General features: G+C 43.9%; 1 protein-coding gene across 1 annotated transcript; it reads right to left on the reverse strand.

The window, feature by feature from the left end:
• Positions 1–521: 521 nt before the first annotated feature.
• dido1 (death inducer-obliterator 1) lies at positions 522–20,150 on the reverse strand. Its single transcript, XM_030052532.1, is given in 18 exon segments — positions 522–4,343; positions 4,345–4,640; positions 6,223–6,418; positions 6,535–6,624; positions 6,794–6,941; positions 7,117–7,648; positions 7,746–7,902; positions 8,251–8,412; positions 8,861–8,977; positions 9,210–9,369; positions 9,518–10,073; positions 12,985–13,207; positions 14,498–14,839; positions 15,027–15,471; positions 16,374–17,457; positions 17,746–17,864; positions 18,304–18,388; positions 20,029–20,150. Coding segments are annotated over 16 exon segments (7,815 nt in total). The 5' UTR covers positions 17,828–17,864; positions 18,304–18,388; positions 20,029–20,150; the 3' UTR covers positions 522–1,118.
• Between the last annotated feature and the right edge of the window lie 213 nt (positions 20,151–20,363).

A 20,363-nucleotide genomic window follows, 5' to 3' on the forward strand; every position in this document is an offset into this window, starting at 1 on the left:
AGCCATCCCACTGATGCTGACCTATAATCAAAGTAATTAAAGTTGTACATATTATTATCATTATTGCCATTGTAAAGCTCCTTACAACCTCAGCAGGTTTCAGCAACTGTTCTCAGGGTAGCACTTACAGGCACTGTGGAAAAACATTTGGCCCGTTCTGAGACCTCTGCTTTGCTTGCACAAAAAGTGCATCTGTAAACCCTGTTTTAATTTTTTTTTTTTTTTTTTTTTAAATCACATTTATGCCTAAAACCATAAGAATAATCAGATCCAAGACACTGCAAATTGGCACTGATCTAACTGGTTATTTCTAGATGATACACTTACAGTCAGCCAGAGTACTGAACACCAAGTAATTACACCTAGACTACACACATTATTCTCAGGCCAAAGTTGTCACATGACAAAAAGCAAACTCTCCCTTAATATGAAAGCATTCTTAAGCAACCTGAACACAGAAAAATGTCATAAGAGCCAACCAATTTATATTTTGAAACAATTTCCAACAAAAGGGCCCAGAGTTGTTGTCAAACAGGTTTAATTGGTCAAGTCTGAGTTGAAACAAAATCAAGACATTTCAATAACCATCAATGATGTATACTGTAGATAGTCTTTCAGTTGAAAGCTGCTGAACATATACACATACAATTGTATTGTGCAATGGTCGCAGAGCCGAGCAGTGTTGCCTTTACGTTCACATTATTCATCCAAGATATATGGCTTGTATTTTCTCTACTTAGAAAAGTATGATTAAAAACATCAGTATATACATACATTCATATTTACACTATGCAGACGACTTGTTAAATCGGTTACTTTCATTGTGGTTATTTTTAAAAGAGCTTTGATAGGAGAAAGGTACATTTAATAGGACTCAGTTTTACATCCTGTACACACGCAACTTAAGATGGCATTCAGTTTTTTTCTTAGAGGTGATAAAATAAATTTATAAACTTTTGAGTGGCCAAAGATAATACAAATATTTTGTCTAAGGAAACAAAACAAGATCAGGATGAAACTTTCAGGAATAATATTCATGGACACTGACAGTAATGACTGAGACTGGAGAAGGATCAAAGGTCTTTCATAACACTGTAATGATGTCAAACAAATGGAGACTAGGACATGTTTTTATCATTCTCCGTTTCTGCAAGTTTATCACTATCCTTAGGGACATCATGCTTACTCTCCTTTTTGTCCTCTTTCCTCTCTCTGCTTCTGCTCCTTTCCCGGCGATCTCTGTCTTTGTCCCTGTCTCTATCCCTCTCCCTGTCTCTGTCCCTGCCCCGGTCTTTCCCACGGTCTCGGTCTCTGCTTCGTCTCCTGTCTCGCTCTCGGTCACGTTCACGCTCTCTGTCGCGGTCACGGATTCTCCCTCTGTCACGATCATAGTCTCTCCTGTCAGAGTCCCTGTCCCTGTCCCTGTCCCTGCCTCTGTCCCTGTCCCTTTCTCTGTCCTTGTCCCTGTCTCGATCTCTCCTCTTGTCTGCTTCTGGATCCCTGTGTCGCTCTCCCTCTGTCTCCCTGTGTCTCTCTCCCTCCCTGCCTCTGCTGCGGTCTCTCTCTCGGCTACGCTCCCTGTCCCGGTCCCTTTCTCTGCCTCTGTCCCACTCCCGCTCTCGGCTCCAGCGTTTTCCTTGTGCCCTGTCCCAGGATGGCCTGCCGGAGTGGGGGCCCTCACGCTCTCTGTCCCTCCGCCGGTCCTCAGACAACTCTCGCTGCCTCTCTTCAGAAAGGTGTGAGGGGCCAGGAGGAGGTTCTCGGTGTCCTCCTTCGAAGCGACTAAGGCGATCACCACGAGGCTCTGATTCCTCTCGGGTAGAGCTGCTCCTTCTCCTCATATCAGGAGAGTGGCGTCGCCAGTGATCTTCCCTGTGCAGGTCTGGACTGTGGGCACCCATGCGGCCTGGCGGAGGTATTGGGCCCTCTGAAGGAGTTGGCAGTAGTGGCCCACTGTGACGGACAGGTCTGCCGTCTTCTGAGTGCCTGTCAAAGCGATACCGTTCTGACCCTCCAAAATGCTGAGGCTGGGGGGCCCTGTTGTCCTGAGAGGGAAGTCCTCGATGTTCATCAAACGTGCCTCTATGTGGTGGTGAAGAATGCGGTCTGGAGCCGCCATACTGGTTATGTGGATGGAAATGCTGTCCGCCCATCTCCCCACTGGAAGGTGGGCCTCTTCTGTCCTCATACTGGTTCGGCAGAGGGCCTCTGTATGCAGAACCTGGTGGGGGGCCCTGGTTTTCTTTATACATATGAGCAGGGTTTTGGTTCTGCTGTTGGTCCACACCAATTTTGAAAGAGTTAGCATTGTCTTTATTATACTGATCGACAGGACCTCGAGGAGGCTCTACCATTGGGGGTTGAGACCCATGGTCACCATACTGAGACGGCGGGGGACCCCTAGGCCCTGGGAAGTGGGACGGAGGAGGGAGCCTGTTATCAAAGTGACCAGGGGGTGGTCCTGTGAAAGGTGGAGGTGGGCCTCTGGACCCAGGGAATTGAAATGGTGGTGGGGGACCACCACTGAATCTTGGTGGAGGCAAGCTGTTCTGTCCATCAAAACTAGGAGGAGGGGGCAGGCCTGTAGGGGGACCTTGCTGTCCAATGTGCTGAGGGGGCATGGAGGGATCAAACATTTGAGGAGGGGGGCCCCTCTGGCCCACTGGAGGGAAAGGTGGTGGTGGTCCTCTGGGTGGCATAATATTCTGGGGAGGGGGTCCAGGAGGCGGCTGCTGCTGCGGCTGGGTTCCTCCCCACTGGTTCTGATAGGGAGGGTAGCTCCCTGGAGGTGGGCCATATTGCTGGCTTCCATCGTTTTGCATGGGGGGAGGACCACGAATTGGAGGAGGAACATGGATAGGTGGAGGGGGGCCCTGCATAGGTGGGGGGCCTGACATTGGAGGACCTTGCATGGGTGGTGGCATAGACATTGGTGGTGGCCTAATAATCAGGTTTGATCCTTGCATTGGATGAGGTGGTGGGAAGTTGGATGGTGGGGGAACATCAGCTGGGGGTCTGTACTCATTCTGAAAGCCTGATGATGACATATGTGGCATGTGATGGGAATGAGTGTCACCCATTGTGCTCTGAGTAAGTACTGGGATTGCGGACGTTACTGTAGAAGTATTTGTGGAGGCAATGAAAAAGCTGGATGAGTCTGAATCTTGGCTGTTCTGCTCATACTTAGAGTCATCACCAGTTTTTAAAATACTGGCAGCATTTGGCCAAATACTGTACTTATCTATGTCAGTTTCGGCCTCAGGTGTCTCTGCTTCCTCATTTTTCACTTCTTCTTCCATGAAGTTGACCTCCATATCAGGTTCCATCTGCTCTCCTAACAAGGGAATTGACACCTCTGCTTTGTCTGAATCCATGAAGGGAAGCGTCTCGCTTTTCACCTCATCTTGAGGCTGTTGTGTCTCAGGTTCTTCTGAGGATTTTCGGTGTTCAGGTTCAACTACTTCGGCTAACTCTGTTTTCTTAAATGCAGGCTGTGAGGAAGGTGTAGTGTCTGCCAAGGCATCGGGGATCTCCTCTTTCTCCTCAGGCTCATCAGTCAGTTTCCTGCTGGCTGCAGCCTGGCGAGGATCCCTGCTCTGCCGGGGGTCTCTTCTCTGATTGATCAAGGGAGCGACTGATGAAGACTTAACCAGTTCTTCAACCTTTTTGCCAAGCTGCAGTAGCTGACTATTAGCTAATAGGGATTTGGCAGGTTGTGTTATTAGTGTATCTGTAACTGAGAAGGATGTGGCAGATGTCACCACGGATGACATTTGCTGCTGAACTTGTTCTCCCTGTTTCTGCCATTTCTGATCCCCAATCTGTTTCATGTCCTCCAGGATTTTTTGTGGTTCTGCAATACACTCAGCTGTACCCTTGGCTTGACCTGGGACTACAGGTTTGACCTCATCAAAAATGGAGTCATCCTCAGGGTCATATGCAACATCATCAACCTCATTGGGTGTCTCTTCACGCTGTTTGGAGACCTCAGGTTCACTGACCATATCAACAGGCTTCTTAGGCACATTGTAGCCCCTGCTGGGGTCATACTCTTCTTCTGGGTCATACGGCCTGTCATCTTCATCCTCATCTACCTTCTCTTTAGAAATTTGGCCAAACTGCTGGACAATGGGATCTAGCATTGTAGGTGGTGGGGCTGAGGCTTCCACACTGTGTTCAGAGGGAGAGTTAGAGGCCTCGGAGTCATGCTTCTTCTTACCAAAAAGAGTGTTTAGGATTGTCTGAAGAGGAGTGGCAGTTGGTGCTGAGGAAGCAACAGAGCCACTTGAGGATGGAGAGTCTTTACCACTAGGTGTGGATGTGGTAGGGGGTTTGACAGCCTGACAAAAAGGAAAGAACTGAGGAGCTGGTTACAGAGCTGGAGCTGCTTGGGGTCTCTGAGGAGCTGAGGGATGGAGGTGACCCTGGAGGAGTTGTGCTGAAGGGAATTTCTTGGCTTGGTCGTACGCTTTTCTCTGTTTTGATTGACGCAGATGGCTTTGGAAGGCCAGTGTCATCAGTGTCTTTGGTTTGAGTTTTGGACCGTTTCTCCTCAACTTCTAAAGGGGCCCCAGCCCGTTTTCTGTCCTTTTGGCAGATCAGCAGCCCTAGCAGGAGGTTTGGACGTGCTGGTTCAAGTCCTATAACACAGAAAAGGACAAAAATTTTAGAAAACACTTCAGGTGTATGATGTTGGATTTGATATTCAATTATCATGTGTGACAGTCTATCAGTGATACAATTTTATGCATTTCATATGATTCACACATTAAAAACATGGTCACACTGTATTCAAGAAACATTTGCAACCTATCGAAGAGTTTAATAAGCACACAAGAAACAAAGTATACCTAAACTACAAATACTATTAACCAGTTCCTTCCTCTGAACAATTTCCTTTCTAATGACAAAAAAAACCCAAAGATACAATTATTGTGTATACTTTCTTGTCCCCATTCTGGAAAAACACCAGTAATCATTAACTGTGTTAATACATCTGAAAAATCCAACCTTCAAAATGGCATAAGGTAGCATAACTACATGTACATTCACAAAAGGTATAAGAGATATAGAGCAAGATTTAAGCCAGCAGGTATACATCAAGTGTTGTACATAGATCATTTCAATAGTAACAGATGCATTGCCAGGTGTAATCCAAAAGACATATTCAGGGTTTAAAGCAACAAACAATTCTGAGCCTGAAAGGTTGTCCAGGGGGAAATCTGCACATTGCATTTAATTACGTAATTTATAAATCTTAAACGGCTTTATGCCTTAATTCAGCCATGGTGGCTGAGAACTTTTGGCCAATCATCCTTGCAAATCTCTAAATGCTTAAATGACAGCATTTGACTGCATCCATGATGTGGCAAAACAAAACATTCAATAACTCCCACAAGGCCGGTGTTCGACAAGCTTTAATCAACCATTGCTATGGTTATTCCTTTCATAGTTTTTATTGCCATATGGATTTCATGTGGCCTGTTGTAGTCTATTAACAGACACATCTGACAAATGCATGTTGTATTATTTCATTGTTTTCAAACCACTCCTTTAGTAAAGGAAAAAACTCGGTGTGAAATAGTCTTTTCTCATAGCCATAATACACAAGAGTGGATCCACTGTCTGAAACCCTCCAAGATGGACTCCTCTTATTACTTACCACAAACTACACTAGCATGTAGTTAACAGTGGTGTAAGATCATGTTCATAAGTTTAGGACAACCTTTGATTCTTCAGTCATGAAGACATATACAGCAAGTTGCCAGTTTGTTCCACTGTGCAACATGGTAAACTATGAAAACATCATAGAGGTAACAGTGGCTGGAAATTTAACCCACGTCAAGGTATTAGCCAAGTCTTAAGAAACAGGCTGAGACTGAACTCTAAAATGGCACCAACCTGCGATGCACAACTTCCTTTATTAGAAATGTGTGATACAAAGTCAGATACACAACACAGTACATAGAAGGTGTTACATGTACAGACGTGTATTTCAGGGGAAAATCAACACCAACAGTGTGTGAGTGCCCCCTATTGTACAAAGCCATGAATCAAAAAGTTTGTCATTTCACTGTCACTGCAAAACAAAATGACCTTAAATATACTTACCACCTCTCCATGGGCAAATGGCAATTGTCAAGTTGGAAAGTATTAAAATTTGTACAATTACAAACAAGTCACCACATTACACTGAAACTGGGTATCCCTGTGAATGCTTACCTGGCCCATCAAACGGTAAGAGTTTGGAAGGCAGTGGATCCTTGGAGCTCAGTGGGATGAGATAGAGGTCTTTGATGCGACGATTGTTGTTAGCCACCACACCGAAGCGTTTCCTGCTGCTGAAGTAAGAAAAGAGAGAGACATATGCCACCTCTTCTTCCTCTGTGGCAGGGTGGAAACGAATCAAACACAGCTCCTGTGGACATAGAAAAAAGCAAGGAACAGAAGCACCGTAAGGGTGTGATTTCTTAATATACAAACAAGATCAAGTGCTTAAAACATTCTGTCAAACTATTCTTTCTTCAAACATACCTTGGAGAGTGAGGTTTTCAGCTTCCCAACATAATCCCACACTGTGCTTGGGGATATTCGCCCTCCAACGTGAATGGTGTCTGGCAAATCCTGCACAAGATCATCAACATTGTCCATTGAGTTTTAGCATTTATGTATCCCTAAGTGTAATCAAATTTTAAGAGCTTTCAGCCTAAACTTTGAAGCTGAATCCCTCTTTAAAATTAAATTTATAATGTTAACTGTGACCTTGTGTGTATTTACGGGTAAAATTACTAACCTCCTTCAAATATTCAAAGGATCCTGAAACCAAGTAAGCCTTGGTTACAAACTTAGCAACAGACTGCATGTTGATAAATCCTTTCCAAATCTTCTCCTGACCATGGAGGAAAATTGCCGTCTCACCCTCAGGAGGCGGCTCTGATGTACTGTGAAAACATAAGCAGCATCTTTTTAGAGTACAGAAAGTATAGGAACTTCTCAACCTAACATACTGAAAATAATAAGGCTAAGCACTTCTTCATATCAAAAGTTTCATACCTACATGAGATTTACACATGTAATTTATCATATTAATCCAAAAATACAGACAATAATGAGCACCTATTTTTTGCTGATTTGGACACTGTCATTGAAGGCGGGGGAGCTGGTGGCATCGGTAGGGGTCCTTTGGGTCCAACCTCCACTGGAGCAGCAACTGAAATTGAGGGTGGCTCTGCTGAGATGGGCATCACTGTAGGTGTTTCTGGGGCAGCATGAGTAACGGAAACTCCGGAGCCGTGCCTGGCCATTCGTGGGTCTCTGCGAGTGATGCTGACAGAGGAGACAGTGGGGTTGGTCACGGGTGCAGGGACCTGGGCTGGGGGCACCATACTGCTCGGGTCCTCTTGGTAAAGCTGAGGCTGGGAATCTGAGACAGGTGCCTCCATGCTCGACTGGTACACTGGAGGGATCTGGTGTTGGTAGACCATGGGGTCTTGGTGCTGGTAGCCTTGGGGCACTTGCTGCTGGTAGGCAGGAGGGACATCCCCTGACGAAGATCTGGATGAACGCAGCTCCTGTCTGGGTGGCTTAGTGTCTGGCTTCTTCATCAATTTGGCTTTCTTAGCTGCTGGCTCATCCTCTGTCTTCTGACCTGGAAGAGGAAGTCCAGAAAAAGGCGCTGATAAAGTAATTTGTTATATAACAACTGATTTTGGATGAAGAGATGAAATTAATTAAATCTAATTTACCTGTACAGATTTTGCAATTGAGGTCAAAAAGGTGAGTCCTGTGTTCAGCAGTGGTGTCTTTGAGCATGGTATTGAAAATGTCTGGCATGCTGCTGCCACTATTCCCCTCTACAGCAGAGACCTGAGCTGACACTGAGGGAGTGGTCTCATCTTGGTCCTGTGGAATTTGAAAAAAAGAGGGTCTTGATGTCAAATCTAATTTAAATTAACTTACAACAGCCAGTAACAACTCATACAAAGTGTGACATTAAAGCGCCATTATACTCTGTACAACTGTATTTTGTGCCAAGTGGATACAAGTGGGGTTAGTGGCTATTTATGAGGAAAATACTGTTAAGCTTCAGAGGAGAGACAGGGTTGGAAAAACAGGACAGTTGGCAAGTTAACTGATCTGTGCAATCCCTGAGTGTTTCCTCACTTCACTTGGATTTCGTGCAGCAAGTACCCCATGCAAAGTGAAAAGGAAATGTGAATGCCAAAGAAAGAAGAGCATGCCACCACTTACTGCCGCGGAAGCCATGCGAGAAGATGGAGAGGTGGTAGAGATACATACATCTGCGTCGGATGTTGGTGGGGCATCCTCGACATCCATGTTATGGGGGCCAGACTCACGCCTGCTGCCCAGTTTGGACTGCCCTGAATGGGCTCTGGCACTGTTAGTCTGGGCCTACGGGAGACAATAACATTGACATCTGTTCCAACTTCATGTGGAACGCAGCTACTGTAACTAAAGAAAACTAAATGCTTCATTTATTCCACATGCCCATTCCAACTTGTGCATGCTGAGTTCTTCGCAGTTTTCTACACATCGCATGGGTCTTATGGCATTTATTTCATGTGCTATATGTTTTTGTATTTTTATAAAAACTTGTTTCGTACATTCCTGCACCAAGGTTTCCCATTCTGGACAAACAGTATCTGCAAATTAGCAATTATGTATAAAATATACTGTAAAGACCTTGTACTTTGTACTTTTGTTTTACATGTTGTAAGCCAACACTGCTCAGACTCTTTCAATAGTGAATAAATCATGTACATTCTTTGTCAGGTCTTTGTGTGTGTGTGTGCTTTGCATGGTTCATACTGGTGTTCAGTTGGAGAGGAGTAACATTTACCTCAGGAGGGTCAGCCTTCCTCCACTCAGAGATCTCTTTAGAAAGTAATTCTTCAGCACTTAGTCTCACCAATCTGAAGGGACTAACCTCACCTCCTATGACCCTGTAAAACAAGCCCTGAGACAAATGCAGAGCAGCATTATTCACCATCACAGGATGAGACACATCAACTAACCAAAACTCATCAACCTACTACAGCCATCATCATAATCTTCCTCAAATTCATAACATAAAAATTCATAAACACAAAACCTAGACAAGTACTCAACTCATTTAAATGTTGCCCACATTACTAAAATAACATTTCATCAGGAATTTCACAAATATTTTCTTGTTTGCCTTTACTCACTTTGTTTTTAGGATCCTTCAGGTTGAACATGAGGGACCTGTATTTGTTCTTGTACTTGCTATCAGTGTTAAGGCACAGGTTAAACATCTCCTTCTCAATGGCAACAGCCAGTCTTCCCACCTCACTCTCAGTCATGTTCAGATCATCACTGTCACTCACCCTGGTGATAAATAAAACACATATTGTAGAACTTGTTATATTAATTTTTTATTTTTTTTTTAAACACTGCTCAATCACTATTTTATCGTAAAAACAAAGGAATACGTACAAATGACTGTACAGGATAATAGACTTTGCGGTACACTGACCTCTTGTAGAGGATGTCTGTGAGCGAGCGGCGGATGTTCTGTCTCATCTGGTTGTTTGGTGGAGGCATGGGGGACATGGATGGAGCAGAAGCTGCTGGTTGGGGAGGTCTGGAGGAGGAGGAATGGTTGGAGGGAGATGATGAAACAGGAGAAGATGGGACTCTGGAGGACGAGGAGGTCTGACTGTGGGATTGGGTGTCTTTTTGTTGGGGCTGCTTCTTAGGAATGGTGAAGGTGGACTTGGTGACTCGCAGTGCTCCTGTTATGTGGACAGGACCTGGAGGGAAGGGAGACGGGGCAGGGGCAGACGACGGAGCTGGTTTCTTGGACTTTGCTGCAGTTTTACTTGGAGGTGTGGTGAGTTTCTTGGAGAACTTGGAGCTGGTGACTTGAGGGGAAGGCTTCTTGCCCTTTGGGGTAGTCTTGGTTCCTTTTGTGGCCGGGGACTTCTTGTTCACTTTGACGGGTGTTTTGGAAGCTGGGGAGGACTTCTCAGCAGGGGCTGGATCCCTGTCCTTCTGCTCCTTCTCACTTTGCTTCTCCTCTTTAGGGGGTGCTGAAAATTAAGGACAAAACATCAAGGATATTTTAAAATATATACCCCACAGTCATTCACAATCTAGCAGCGCAGGTGGCATTATGTACTATACCAGCATAAGACTGACAATAAGGACAAAGTAATCAATTCAGTGATGATATATGATTTAGTTAATAAAATGCCTTGGCTTCATACATAATTTTTTTCGAAAATAAAAACTATTTTCAGGTTCATAGCAGGTAAAACAACTTGTGGTCTCAGCAAATAGAAACACAGGAGAAAAATACACAAAAACTGAAGACTCCTTCAATAGAGGAATCAATATTAATATAGGAAGGACATCTAAATAATTTCAAGTTTTCTGTGCACACACACAACCCAGTGGAATAAACAGATTTAAAGAAAAACAAAGCTGACAACTAGGCAGCTACACAATCCCTCTTTATTTGTCAGTGTAGCAGATACAGTGTGCTGTTTGTGCAGTTTGCTTAGAAATCCCCCCCAACCCCCGCCCACCCATCCTCCCGAAACAATAAAAAAAAAAAAATCAAATGGTTGCAACCATCTTCACAGACAGAAAAGTATCCACAAATGAGAAATACATGGCAGCTCAATTCTCAGTTCCCATAGGTCTGTGCAGGGGAGGGGAGGTGTTGCTCCACAAGTGTCTCATGTGAACGCTACTTTTAGTACAAACACTGCACGGCTCCTTTCAAAACACACAACCACAATCAGTTCCTTCCTGAGATAAACTCCTAAGGCATTATCAAATTTTCTCACTTGGCCTTGACAAGCAACAGCAATCAGTGTATTGCCAGGTTCATTTTTCTCATCTTGTCTATGAAAGCTTACATACTCAGAAACACTGCAGAGTTACAGAGGTGTGGGCATAACGTGATTTCATACAAGACACAGAGTTGGTGTTACTTATTGATAAAACTTACCCAATCTGACACTACTGATATCTACACATCAGCATTACCTCATGACCATCTGCACCTCAGCTATAAATCCTCATCACTGCTGACAGTGTAAAAGCATGAACTCTAACAACAAAAGTTTTGAGTTTCATTATAGAGCTATCCATTTGCATAGCTTATGCAATTATGCTGGGAGATTTTTTTCAAAGCTGTTAAGGTGAAAATAAAGAACTTTCTTCCAAAACTATGTCAAACAATGTCAAAATGAACTGCCTAGGGTTTATGTCCACAACTCTTTTCCATTTGTCATCCACAGATGTCAGCTTCATCTATAATTGCTGCATGTCCAGGTTTAGCATAGTTGATGATTGAAGCAAAAAACCCATTTGAATCTACATTTGTCAAAATAAATAAAATGTAACTTCACCAATGTGAACACAGCTAGAATCATTTTGAGTAGAGCAACACTGTATTAAGATCCAAGCAGCCAAACATGCATTTTCTTTACATCATAGTGGAGCAATCTGCTACAACCTTCAAAATGTCAATCACAGTAGAAGCAGAATACAGACTGTGAAAGGGCAAATCGGTGAGCCATATATTCCTAATCAAACAACTATCATAGTGTACAGTCTGAGACTGATCTGAACTGACAGGACGTGTGCATCAACACTCTTACCAATGAATTGCTTAACAGTGGCCTCTATGATCTCTTTATAGATTACAGGTAAACATAAAGTAGAAAAGTCCTCATTACATTGCAACACACTTCCCCCTCAGCAATAATGAAGCAAATGGCATCAAGTGTAGGGTGTGCAAAACAACTTTGAGCATGGATCTCCCTCTTCTAAATTGGTGTGCATTTCCCTGGTCTTCAACTTCCATCTTCTGCTGTAGCCTCTCTGAACTTCTCTGCAGTATCTCCAGGTGGTCTGGTCTCTGGCAGAAGTAATTTCTTTCCTATCCCGGCTGTTCACCATCTGGGGCCTCTGGAGTGTCACATCTCCGTGGTGTGTGTGTGGATCAGTGATGTATGCTTGTTTGAGTTGAACTGGTCAGTCAAGATATCCTACACGATGTCGACACTGCTCACATAATCAATCAAGGCATCCAAAAATCTGTCATATCACCTTTTATTTTAAAAAAAGCCAGTTTCCCACGAGTAGTGATGCATCACATTCAATAAGACTCAAAAAAATATGAAAAAGGTCAACCTGTTACCCACAAAATTACGGGTAAAACGCAGGGATGTGCTGAACAGGTTTATGCCTGATGTGATCAGCTCAACATCAGCTGAATAGCTTTATGGGCCCCTGTAAACCTAGGGGGCAAAAAAAGTCTCTGAGACCTACCTGCTGGAGAGAAGAAGGGATGGACCTTTTTTGAGACCAACAGCAGAGCTGACGAAACCAGGATGTGAAGAGACTTGCACAGGTAAATAAAGCAGCTAATTTGGGCCACACACTCACGCAAATTAAGAGGGACACCGATGCATTCATTACACCCATACATATCATGGCACTGTTTTATATGTAAGCTAAAAATTAATTGCCCTTCATTTATCTGGGCCATATGTTCCTTTTCAGGTCTTTGTCCAAGGCCCTTCATTTTTAACTGTTATATATTCAACATAAATCTACACTGGATTATTCAATACTTACCTTAAGCTCCATTCAATACTTACCCTTGCCGCTCGGTGCGTATTTCATTGAGTGACAAGTAACTTTATCATGATCAAATTCACAACATTTTGCAAATAATTAAAATCTGATGTCAGAATGGGTTCATCCCCACACACAGCATTCTTTTCTTCCCAATATGTTTGGACCATCTCTAAAGTATTGCCTTAGCATGACAAGGACCACATTTATAACGGAAAGCAACAATGTGGTTTCAACAACAGCCCGATGCATACAACTGATTTGTTGTGCTTGCTTGACAACCCCCTAGTGTGAAGAGACGGGTAATGGTTAGGACTGACGTATCAAAACCTTCAAAGAGATACATACACTTTTTGTTTAACACTGTAGGTGATATGGGTGTAGTCTTTTCTGGCGTTACTGCATTGTAATTATGGTCGCTGGACCAGGACGCAGCAGCTGGAGGTGGCGGATGTTCCTCGGCGTGCTCATCTTCTTCGTCGTCATCCAGATCAGGATCGTGCTCTTCCTCGCTGTCTGACTCCTCCTCCACGGACTTCCTATTTGGCCTTTTCCCACCAACGGTGCTCCTCTGGGTGGATGGACAAGGACACACAGATTCAGTCAGTTCAATAACAGCATTCCCGACGGTCACCAAACTTACAGTGGTGTAAGGCATACTGTAAACTTTGCTAAAGTCAAACTAGGGCTGTCTGGACTGATTAAGAAGCCATTTTAATGTGATAATTACTGCTGAACGGCAGATCCAAAAATTAACCCCACAAATTATTGGTAAAATCTGATTTTTGTGGACAAACCAAGTAACAACAGCCACCTCTTTGAGCAGTAACTATTGCAGACAATAACATTTCAGTGTCTTGCTCTTGCAGTTTTTCGTCTGTCCTTAAACTTGGTCCCTTTCTGACCAACATATGCTTGTCAACCATTCAATCCAAAGCAAAACAATGCCTCTGTATTAAGCAGGTTCCTAACATTTAAACTTCAGCAAACTGTTCCCAGAGAAACACACAGTATGTTAATTATTTTGGCTAGTAAATTATTCTTATAAACCAGACTTTATGGCATCAGAAAGATGGTGGCAGCCAGTTACCATTTGTTAAGCAATACCAGTTGAAGTACAAGTTTGCCAACTACATGTAAACCCCTCGGAACCATTATTTTATTAGAGTTAGGGGTTTAATTCAAGAGACCTGTACACTACTAAAAGGCTGAGAGTGCAGCCAACTTCTTAAAAACTAGCACAACAGCAAGAAAACGGTACATGTGTTGAGAAGATTCTTGGATTGTGTTCTAGACGTTTCTTTGGGAAAACAGGTGTAATTTGGTATTAATTAATCTAATGCTGGACAACAGCTAAAAATAGTTCTCACTTAATGTCTGAGGTACCAACATGGTTTATACAGACATATACATACATACACACAGCATACAGGTTCCTACTGAATATGTAGTCTCATATTACACTGTTATGATTGAGGTAATTCAGAGAAATGATGGTTAGAGTAATTCTTGTAGAGAAACTCCATGTCTGGAGCCTCTACTGAAAATCAAGCTGGCAATAAACAAACACACACAATCAGCAGACCAGGAACAACAAATCCCACACATTTAGAGAAAAATATTTTGCGATGGTTTTGCAAAATGAGCTCAAAGGTTCAACATCCAAAACAGTGTAACACGGTTTGTTTGGCAATCAAACACACACACACACAACTCTATTGAGTGGTTTTCCATTGCAATAACTGGCTATATTAGAATATTATGTCTACTGCACAGCACAGATTTCCTCATAAAGTGATAGGTATGGACATCCTTGGTATAACAACAGGCAAACGGCATCATGTCATCTGCCCCACGTTACCTTCGGTGTGGACTTGGTCTTCTGTGCTTTGGCCCTCTCCTTGGACTTCATGGCCACAGCAGCATGCCTCAGGATACAGTCGTTGCCACAATAGACAGAGTCTGGCTGGGCGTTATTCTCACAGCCAGGCCCAATGCATTTGGGAAGGTTAGACTCCTCAGCTTTCTCCACCCTGGGAACCTCCTTCTGCTCTAAGGCCGGCGTTGTTTTCACCTCCACATTTGATGCTACCCTCTGCTCTGCAGTTGGTGCTGCTTTCTGCTCCGCTTTGGGTGCCATCCTCTGTTCAACAGCTGGTGTCGCCTTCTGATCGGTTTTCTGCTGCGCTGTCTGCTGTAGTGCCTGCTCAAATCAGTGCACAAGACAGATAAAACCTGACTACTTGCAACACAATTTCACAATGTCAAAGTATTTGACCGCATAGGATTATGTACTGCAATTCATCAGATGGTGATTTAATGGCCTTGCTCACTGAAAACTAGGTGAATAAAACAAACCATTTAAGTTGTGATCAGCTACAAAGACCTACCGGCTGAAAGATCTTTATCTTCTTCTTCCCAGTTGGATTAGTGGCTTTCTCTATTCTGCCTTTGATGCCCAGATCATCTCCTGTTTTCTCTTCTGCTGGAGCGGATGTGGTGGATGCGGCAGGTGTAGGGGCTGCTGCAGAATGACTGGCTGAAGCGCTGGGGTCTACTGCTCTGGGGTCAGTTACCCCAGCAGCTGGAGAAGAAGTGGCAGCAGGAATGTCGGCAGCATACGCGGCAGCAGCGGCATCGGCTTTGAGCTTCCCCAACTCCGTGCCCGCAGAAAGGGCAGCTGTGGCAGGTCTGACCACCTTGTTCTTCTTGGCAGTGCAGTTGGGGCAGATGTAGTCTTCCCCGTTTCTCTCCATCAGGCGCCCACGAGCTTCAGTGATACCTACACAGTCTCCGTGGAACCACTCCTCACAGCGGTCACAGCAGATCATGAACCTAGAGAGCACAGGACATTTTTAGTGGCATCTTCCAAAGTATTGTATGGCTAGCTCTCTACTCTCAAAGTTAGGAGTTCAAAAGACCGAGCATAATAAAAGTGGTAACAGTTCTGCATACTTGTGATATATGACCGACAAACAGTGAAGGCAAGATGATATGCAACTGAAATTGAATATTTGATGTGCAATAAAAAGCTGATGTGAACTAGATTACTTAAAAACACACATTTCTGCGCCAGGTTTGCGCATCATTCACATCTTTTAAGTGTCAACAAGAGGATTAACTCTTGTCATAATAATTATGCTACAGTATGAGGAAACAAAAGGAGCAAAATGTAGATAAAGCAACTGGACGAATAGATCGGCTATTGGGGATTGGCTGAGTCTATCACCTGTAGTTTTATTTGGCTGATTTTTTGCAAAATGTAAGTAGCGTAGCTCTTTTAAGGGAAGGCTCACTGTGTAGGCTGTGTGTGGTCGAAAGACAGTCAGACAGAGAGACACAGACAGTGAGGCTGGTGACCAGACCAGAATATGAAGTTAGCAGCATATCTGTGAATGTAGCAGAGCAATGTGTGTACAGTCTATGCTATTTGTCAATGAACGAATGCTACAAGACAGGAGCAAAGTTCCCATGTTTGCTGTGTAAATGAAGAGGGGTTGACCCCAAAGTCAGTGATTATTGGGTTGCCTAACATAACCATGCTCACTTAAGATGGACTGGCCTTTAAGGTGGACCAGCTATTCTTGGGCAATCTCAGCCACTCCTAAACAACAAAGAAATGTACTTCCCAAGTCTGAACCTGCCCTCCCTGATTATACCAACAATTACCAGTTATTGGGCTGTCAGTCGGCATAAGGAAAATTTTCACATATCGACTAGTCCTTGATAAAACATACCGTTTGTTGTGTTTCTGGCGACAGATGCAGTACAGCGCGTTGGGGTCATATCCTCCATCATCAGACTCAATGGATGATGAGGATGAAGAAGTTGAAGAGTCATTTTCATCTTCATTTTCCTCATCTGTCTGGGATGTGCCAGGCTTGGCTGCAGGTTGAATTCCTTTAGGCTTGGTTTCCCTCTTGACAGGAGTAATAACCTTATTGACGGGAAGAGGAGCTTTACTAACTGGGGTGATGTTTTTATTGGCTGCCTTCTTCTTGTTGGTGTAAGTTCTTACTGGTCCACGCTTTGCAAATGCGGTTGGAGGCTTCTCTTTGCTCTCGTCCTCGTCCTCTTGGTTTACCTCTTCTTTTGGCTCCAGTTTGTCCTTTCTGGCTTCCTGCTCTTTCTGGTCCTCCTCCACAACCTCTTTCTTCTCAGAGTCCTGCTCTGGCTGAGGCTGTGCTGACTTCCCACTCCCTACTTCTTCCAGACAGGGCTCATTCTGTTCTTCATCTTTTTTATCCTCATCATTGTCCTGTGACTGGGGCTTCTTGGCACTACCATCCTCATCATTGTCCGAGCTTCCTTCATCTTTGACTGTACGTCCACCGCCCTCTCGGGTCTGTCTGGCACCTCGAGTCTTCCCAACAGTCTGTTTTCTTGTCCCGCTCCTTGTCCTCCTCTCTGGGGACTCCACTTTATCGTCTAGAGCCTTTGTATCTGTGTTACCGTCAAAGCTGGCCTCTGAGGCCGTCTCTGCGTCAGTTGGGGTCTGGGAGGGGGGGTCGCTGCTCTCCAAGGTGGGAGGGGCGCTCTTTCTTGACGCTCTTTTGGTGGTGGAGAGGAACTCCTCCAATTTGTCAGTGCGTTTGGACTGCCTGCCGCTACGTCGTACAGGACAGCGGTTTTCTTGAGTGTCGGCAGCTGCTTCACCTGGCATCTCTCTCTTTGCGATGGTGGTCTGACGGAAACCCCAAGTCTTCTTCACTTCACCCCTGGCCTTGGGAGATATATCTGGTACCTCTAGCTTCTCTTTAGCAACATTCTCATCTTGCAGTTGAAACTGTTCCTTTCCCTCTTTATCCTCTTCTGCAACGGCTGTGGACAGAGACACAGAACGTCAAGGAGAAGTAATTCCCGCATGCAACCACCACAGTGTTTTTTATATTACTTTTAAGAAACTGATTTCTGCAGGATCATGCATCCATTTCCACGTGAGATAAAATTAGATATTAAATTGCCTGATCTGAATAGTGATTTTTCACTTACCCTTCACCTAATTCAAAATCAGTGAAATTAATAGGACGTGATACCACAGCTGTCTCCAGTATCACTAAAACATCCCCAACCCTCACTAATAAGGGAAAAGAAGCTCGTCCAAGGTACCTTGAGAGCAGCTATCCATAGGGTCCTGGCTCTGCTCTGGCTCAGGAGCTAGAGAGAGCTCAGGGCTCACATTCTCCTCCATAGATGATGGAGTCAATCACTACTTTCAAACTGAATGTCTAAAGTTAAGAGAAGAGCACAAGACACCAGCTATAAGTCACTCTATTCAGTTGACATCATATAGGCCTAATGACAACTACTGGTGGTTCCCGGGTCTTCTAGGTGGAGCACTGCTTGGAAAGCAAGCCAAAAAAAACAAAAAAAAACACCTGTTTCTCCTTATGGCGTACACAACAGAAATTTGTTTTTGTCTGCAGTCACCTCAAAAGCCAAAGCCATGACTTAAAAAAAAAAAAAAAAAAAAAAAAAAACGAATAAGAAAACTCATTCAACTGCCTTAAATTTTTTTTTTTTTTTTTTGAATGACAGCTCAATAACCTATACTGTAAATCAAAGTACAGGCAGCCATATTGCAATTGGTTGGAACTTTCTAAGGCCAAAGCTGCTATCTTTCAGTATTAATCAATATTCAATATTAAAAAACGACTGTGTCCATACCTGTTGTTGAGTAGTGATGGGTAACAGGGTGCTTCAAACGAAACAAAAGGCTTCTTGGTAGTAATCATCAAGGTTACTGGGTTTGCTGCAAGGGAGAAAAAAAAAATTAGGGCCAAAGTATGTTCCCTAAATACAAGAGCAGTATGAGCAGCATGGATTCAACAATACACAACAAGACCAAACACTAATTCTATTGTGTGCAGTTTTCTTTAATTCAAGCATTGCAGCTATATTTGTAGTCAGTGTTTGTCAATTTCACATAAAAAACAAAGGATTTAAAACAAAGGACTGAACATCATTAACTTCAGTGATACCTTAGCATTATTATTCTACAGAAAAGATTATTCTACATAAAACATGCAAAGCTGCACTGCCTGCCTTATCAATCCCATATCAGATAATTTTCACAGCCAATCGAAAACATAAACGTCATTTTGGCTTACTGAATAATTTATACCATGTCGGTGCGTTTGCATACATCTATGTGCGTAACACTCAACTCGACCATCAATCGTTCAAAAGATATTTATATTGAATTGTGGCATGAACGCTGCAGTTTTGAACAACATGAATTAAATAGATAAATCCATCCAACCAGAGCCACGGCGCATGATTACAAAGATTTGTTCACCGTCGCGCCTGTGGTCACGACACCCTGCCACGTGAATGGGAGGAGAGCTGTTGCCAAAGAAATGTGGGAGGGGCCCATTGGAGGAAAGCTCAAACACAAGAACGTAAAAGCATCCTAAAATTCAATACCAAATCATAAAATCGAAATATAACGGTGCGAAGACTGCAGAGGATTATCTGTGGACGGACGATGCAGTGATGACTATGAACGATCATGATTGCACCAGTTGCTGGGGAATCAATCGTTACGCACGGCATTGCTAAACACGGTGTAAAACTCGAAATTACCTTTTTGTCGCAATGAAGAGTCAACATAGCTGCAAAAAAAAAAATATTTCTGTCGCACAGAGAGTTTATTGAGAAAGTCGCACCACAAAACTAGGGCAAGAGACGCTACCACCCGTGGTTACCACCCGTACATGCGACACAGCCCATGATGGCCGCAGCGCTAACGTGAGGGTTCCGCCGATCCAGTTAGCTTAGCTTTGACCGGACAGCTACACCAAATGCCGTGCTTTCACACAACGTTCAATTAACTCTGTTGACAATGAACGGCATGTTCGACGACGCGATGTGTAACTTTGAGCTTTTTTGTCATTTCTGAGCAGCTACTTCTTCCTCTGCTGATCTACGAAACAAAACAAATCATCGGTGGCTAGGAAACGTGCACGTATTAACGTTAGCCCGTTTGGCTAGCGCCGTTAGCCGCCATGAGCTGCGCCTCAACTTAACAGCAATCCCGAATAGAAAATTAGCCACGCTCTGTTAATTGCAAACACACGATGTGTAAAGTTAAAAAAAAAAAAAAAAAAAGGGCAGAGCGTCAATACCACCCATCTGTGTTGCTGCAAACCTCACATTTACCTAGCTACTGTAGTCGGTTAGAGTTCAGTGATTAGCTCGCGTAATTAAGCTGGAAACAAGGTTAGGCTAGCTCGAGGCTAACGTTAGCTGCATCACGTTCAACCTTGTCTCGGGGACTCGGGCTGTTACGACAGTGCTCTGTGTCTGCGGGAAGAGAGCGGAGAAACCAGCGAACTGAGCGTCAATCCAACACTACATCGCCGAACTGTTCGATGATTGTATTTCACCCACCTACAAGCTAGAACTAACGATGATATGTCCTCGCTATTTCTTCGGTTAGTCCTCCATTTTCCATTCCCGCTGGCTGGCTGGCTGCTGGAGCTAACTGACTGCGGCAGATGGCTGACTGTTTACTGGACAGACGGAACGGAGCTACAGCGCTCCTGCTGGCCAGGCGGATAACTGCAGCACTCAGACAGTGCCGAAGTCGTTTTTTCCTAACTGATTTCAAAAGGACAAATTTACTAATTTAGGCCAGTCAGCTCCAGGGGGACAAGGTACGCTGTGAGAGGGTTTGCTGTATAGGATATTGGCATTCATCAAATATTCATGATGTACACTTTTTT

The sequence above is a fragment of the Myripristis murdjan genome, chromosome 5, assembly GCF_902150065.1.
Source record: "Myripristis murdjan chromosome 5, fMyrMur1.1, whole genome shotgun sequence".
NCBI classification, from domain to species: domain Eukaryota; kingdom Metazoa; phylum Chordata; class Actinopteri; order Holocentriformes; family Holocentridae; genus Myripristis; species Myripristis murdjan.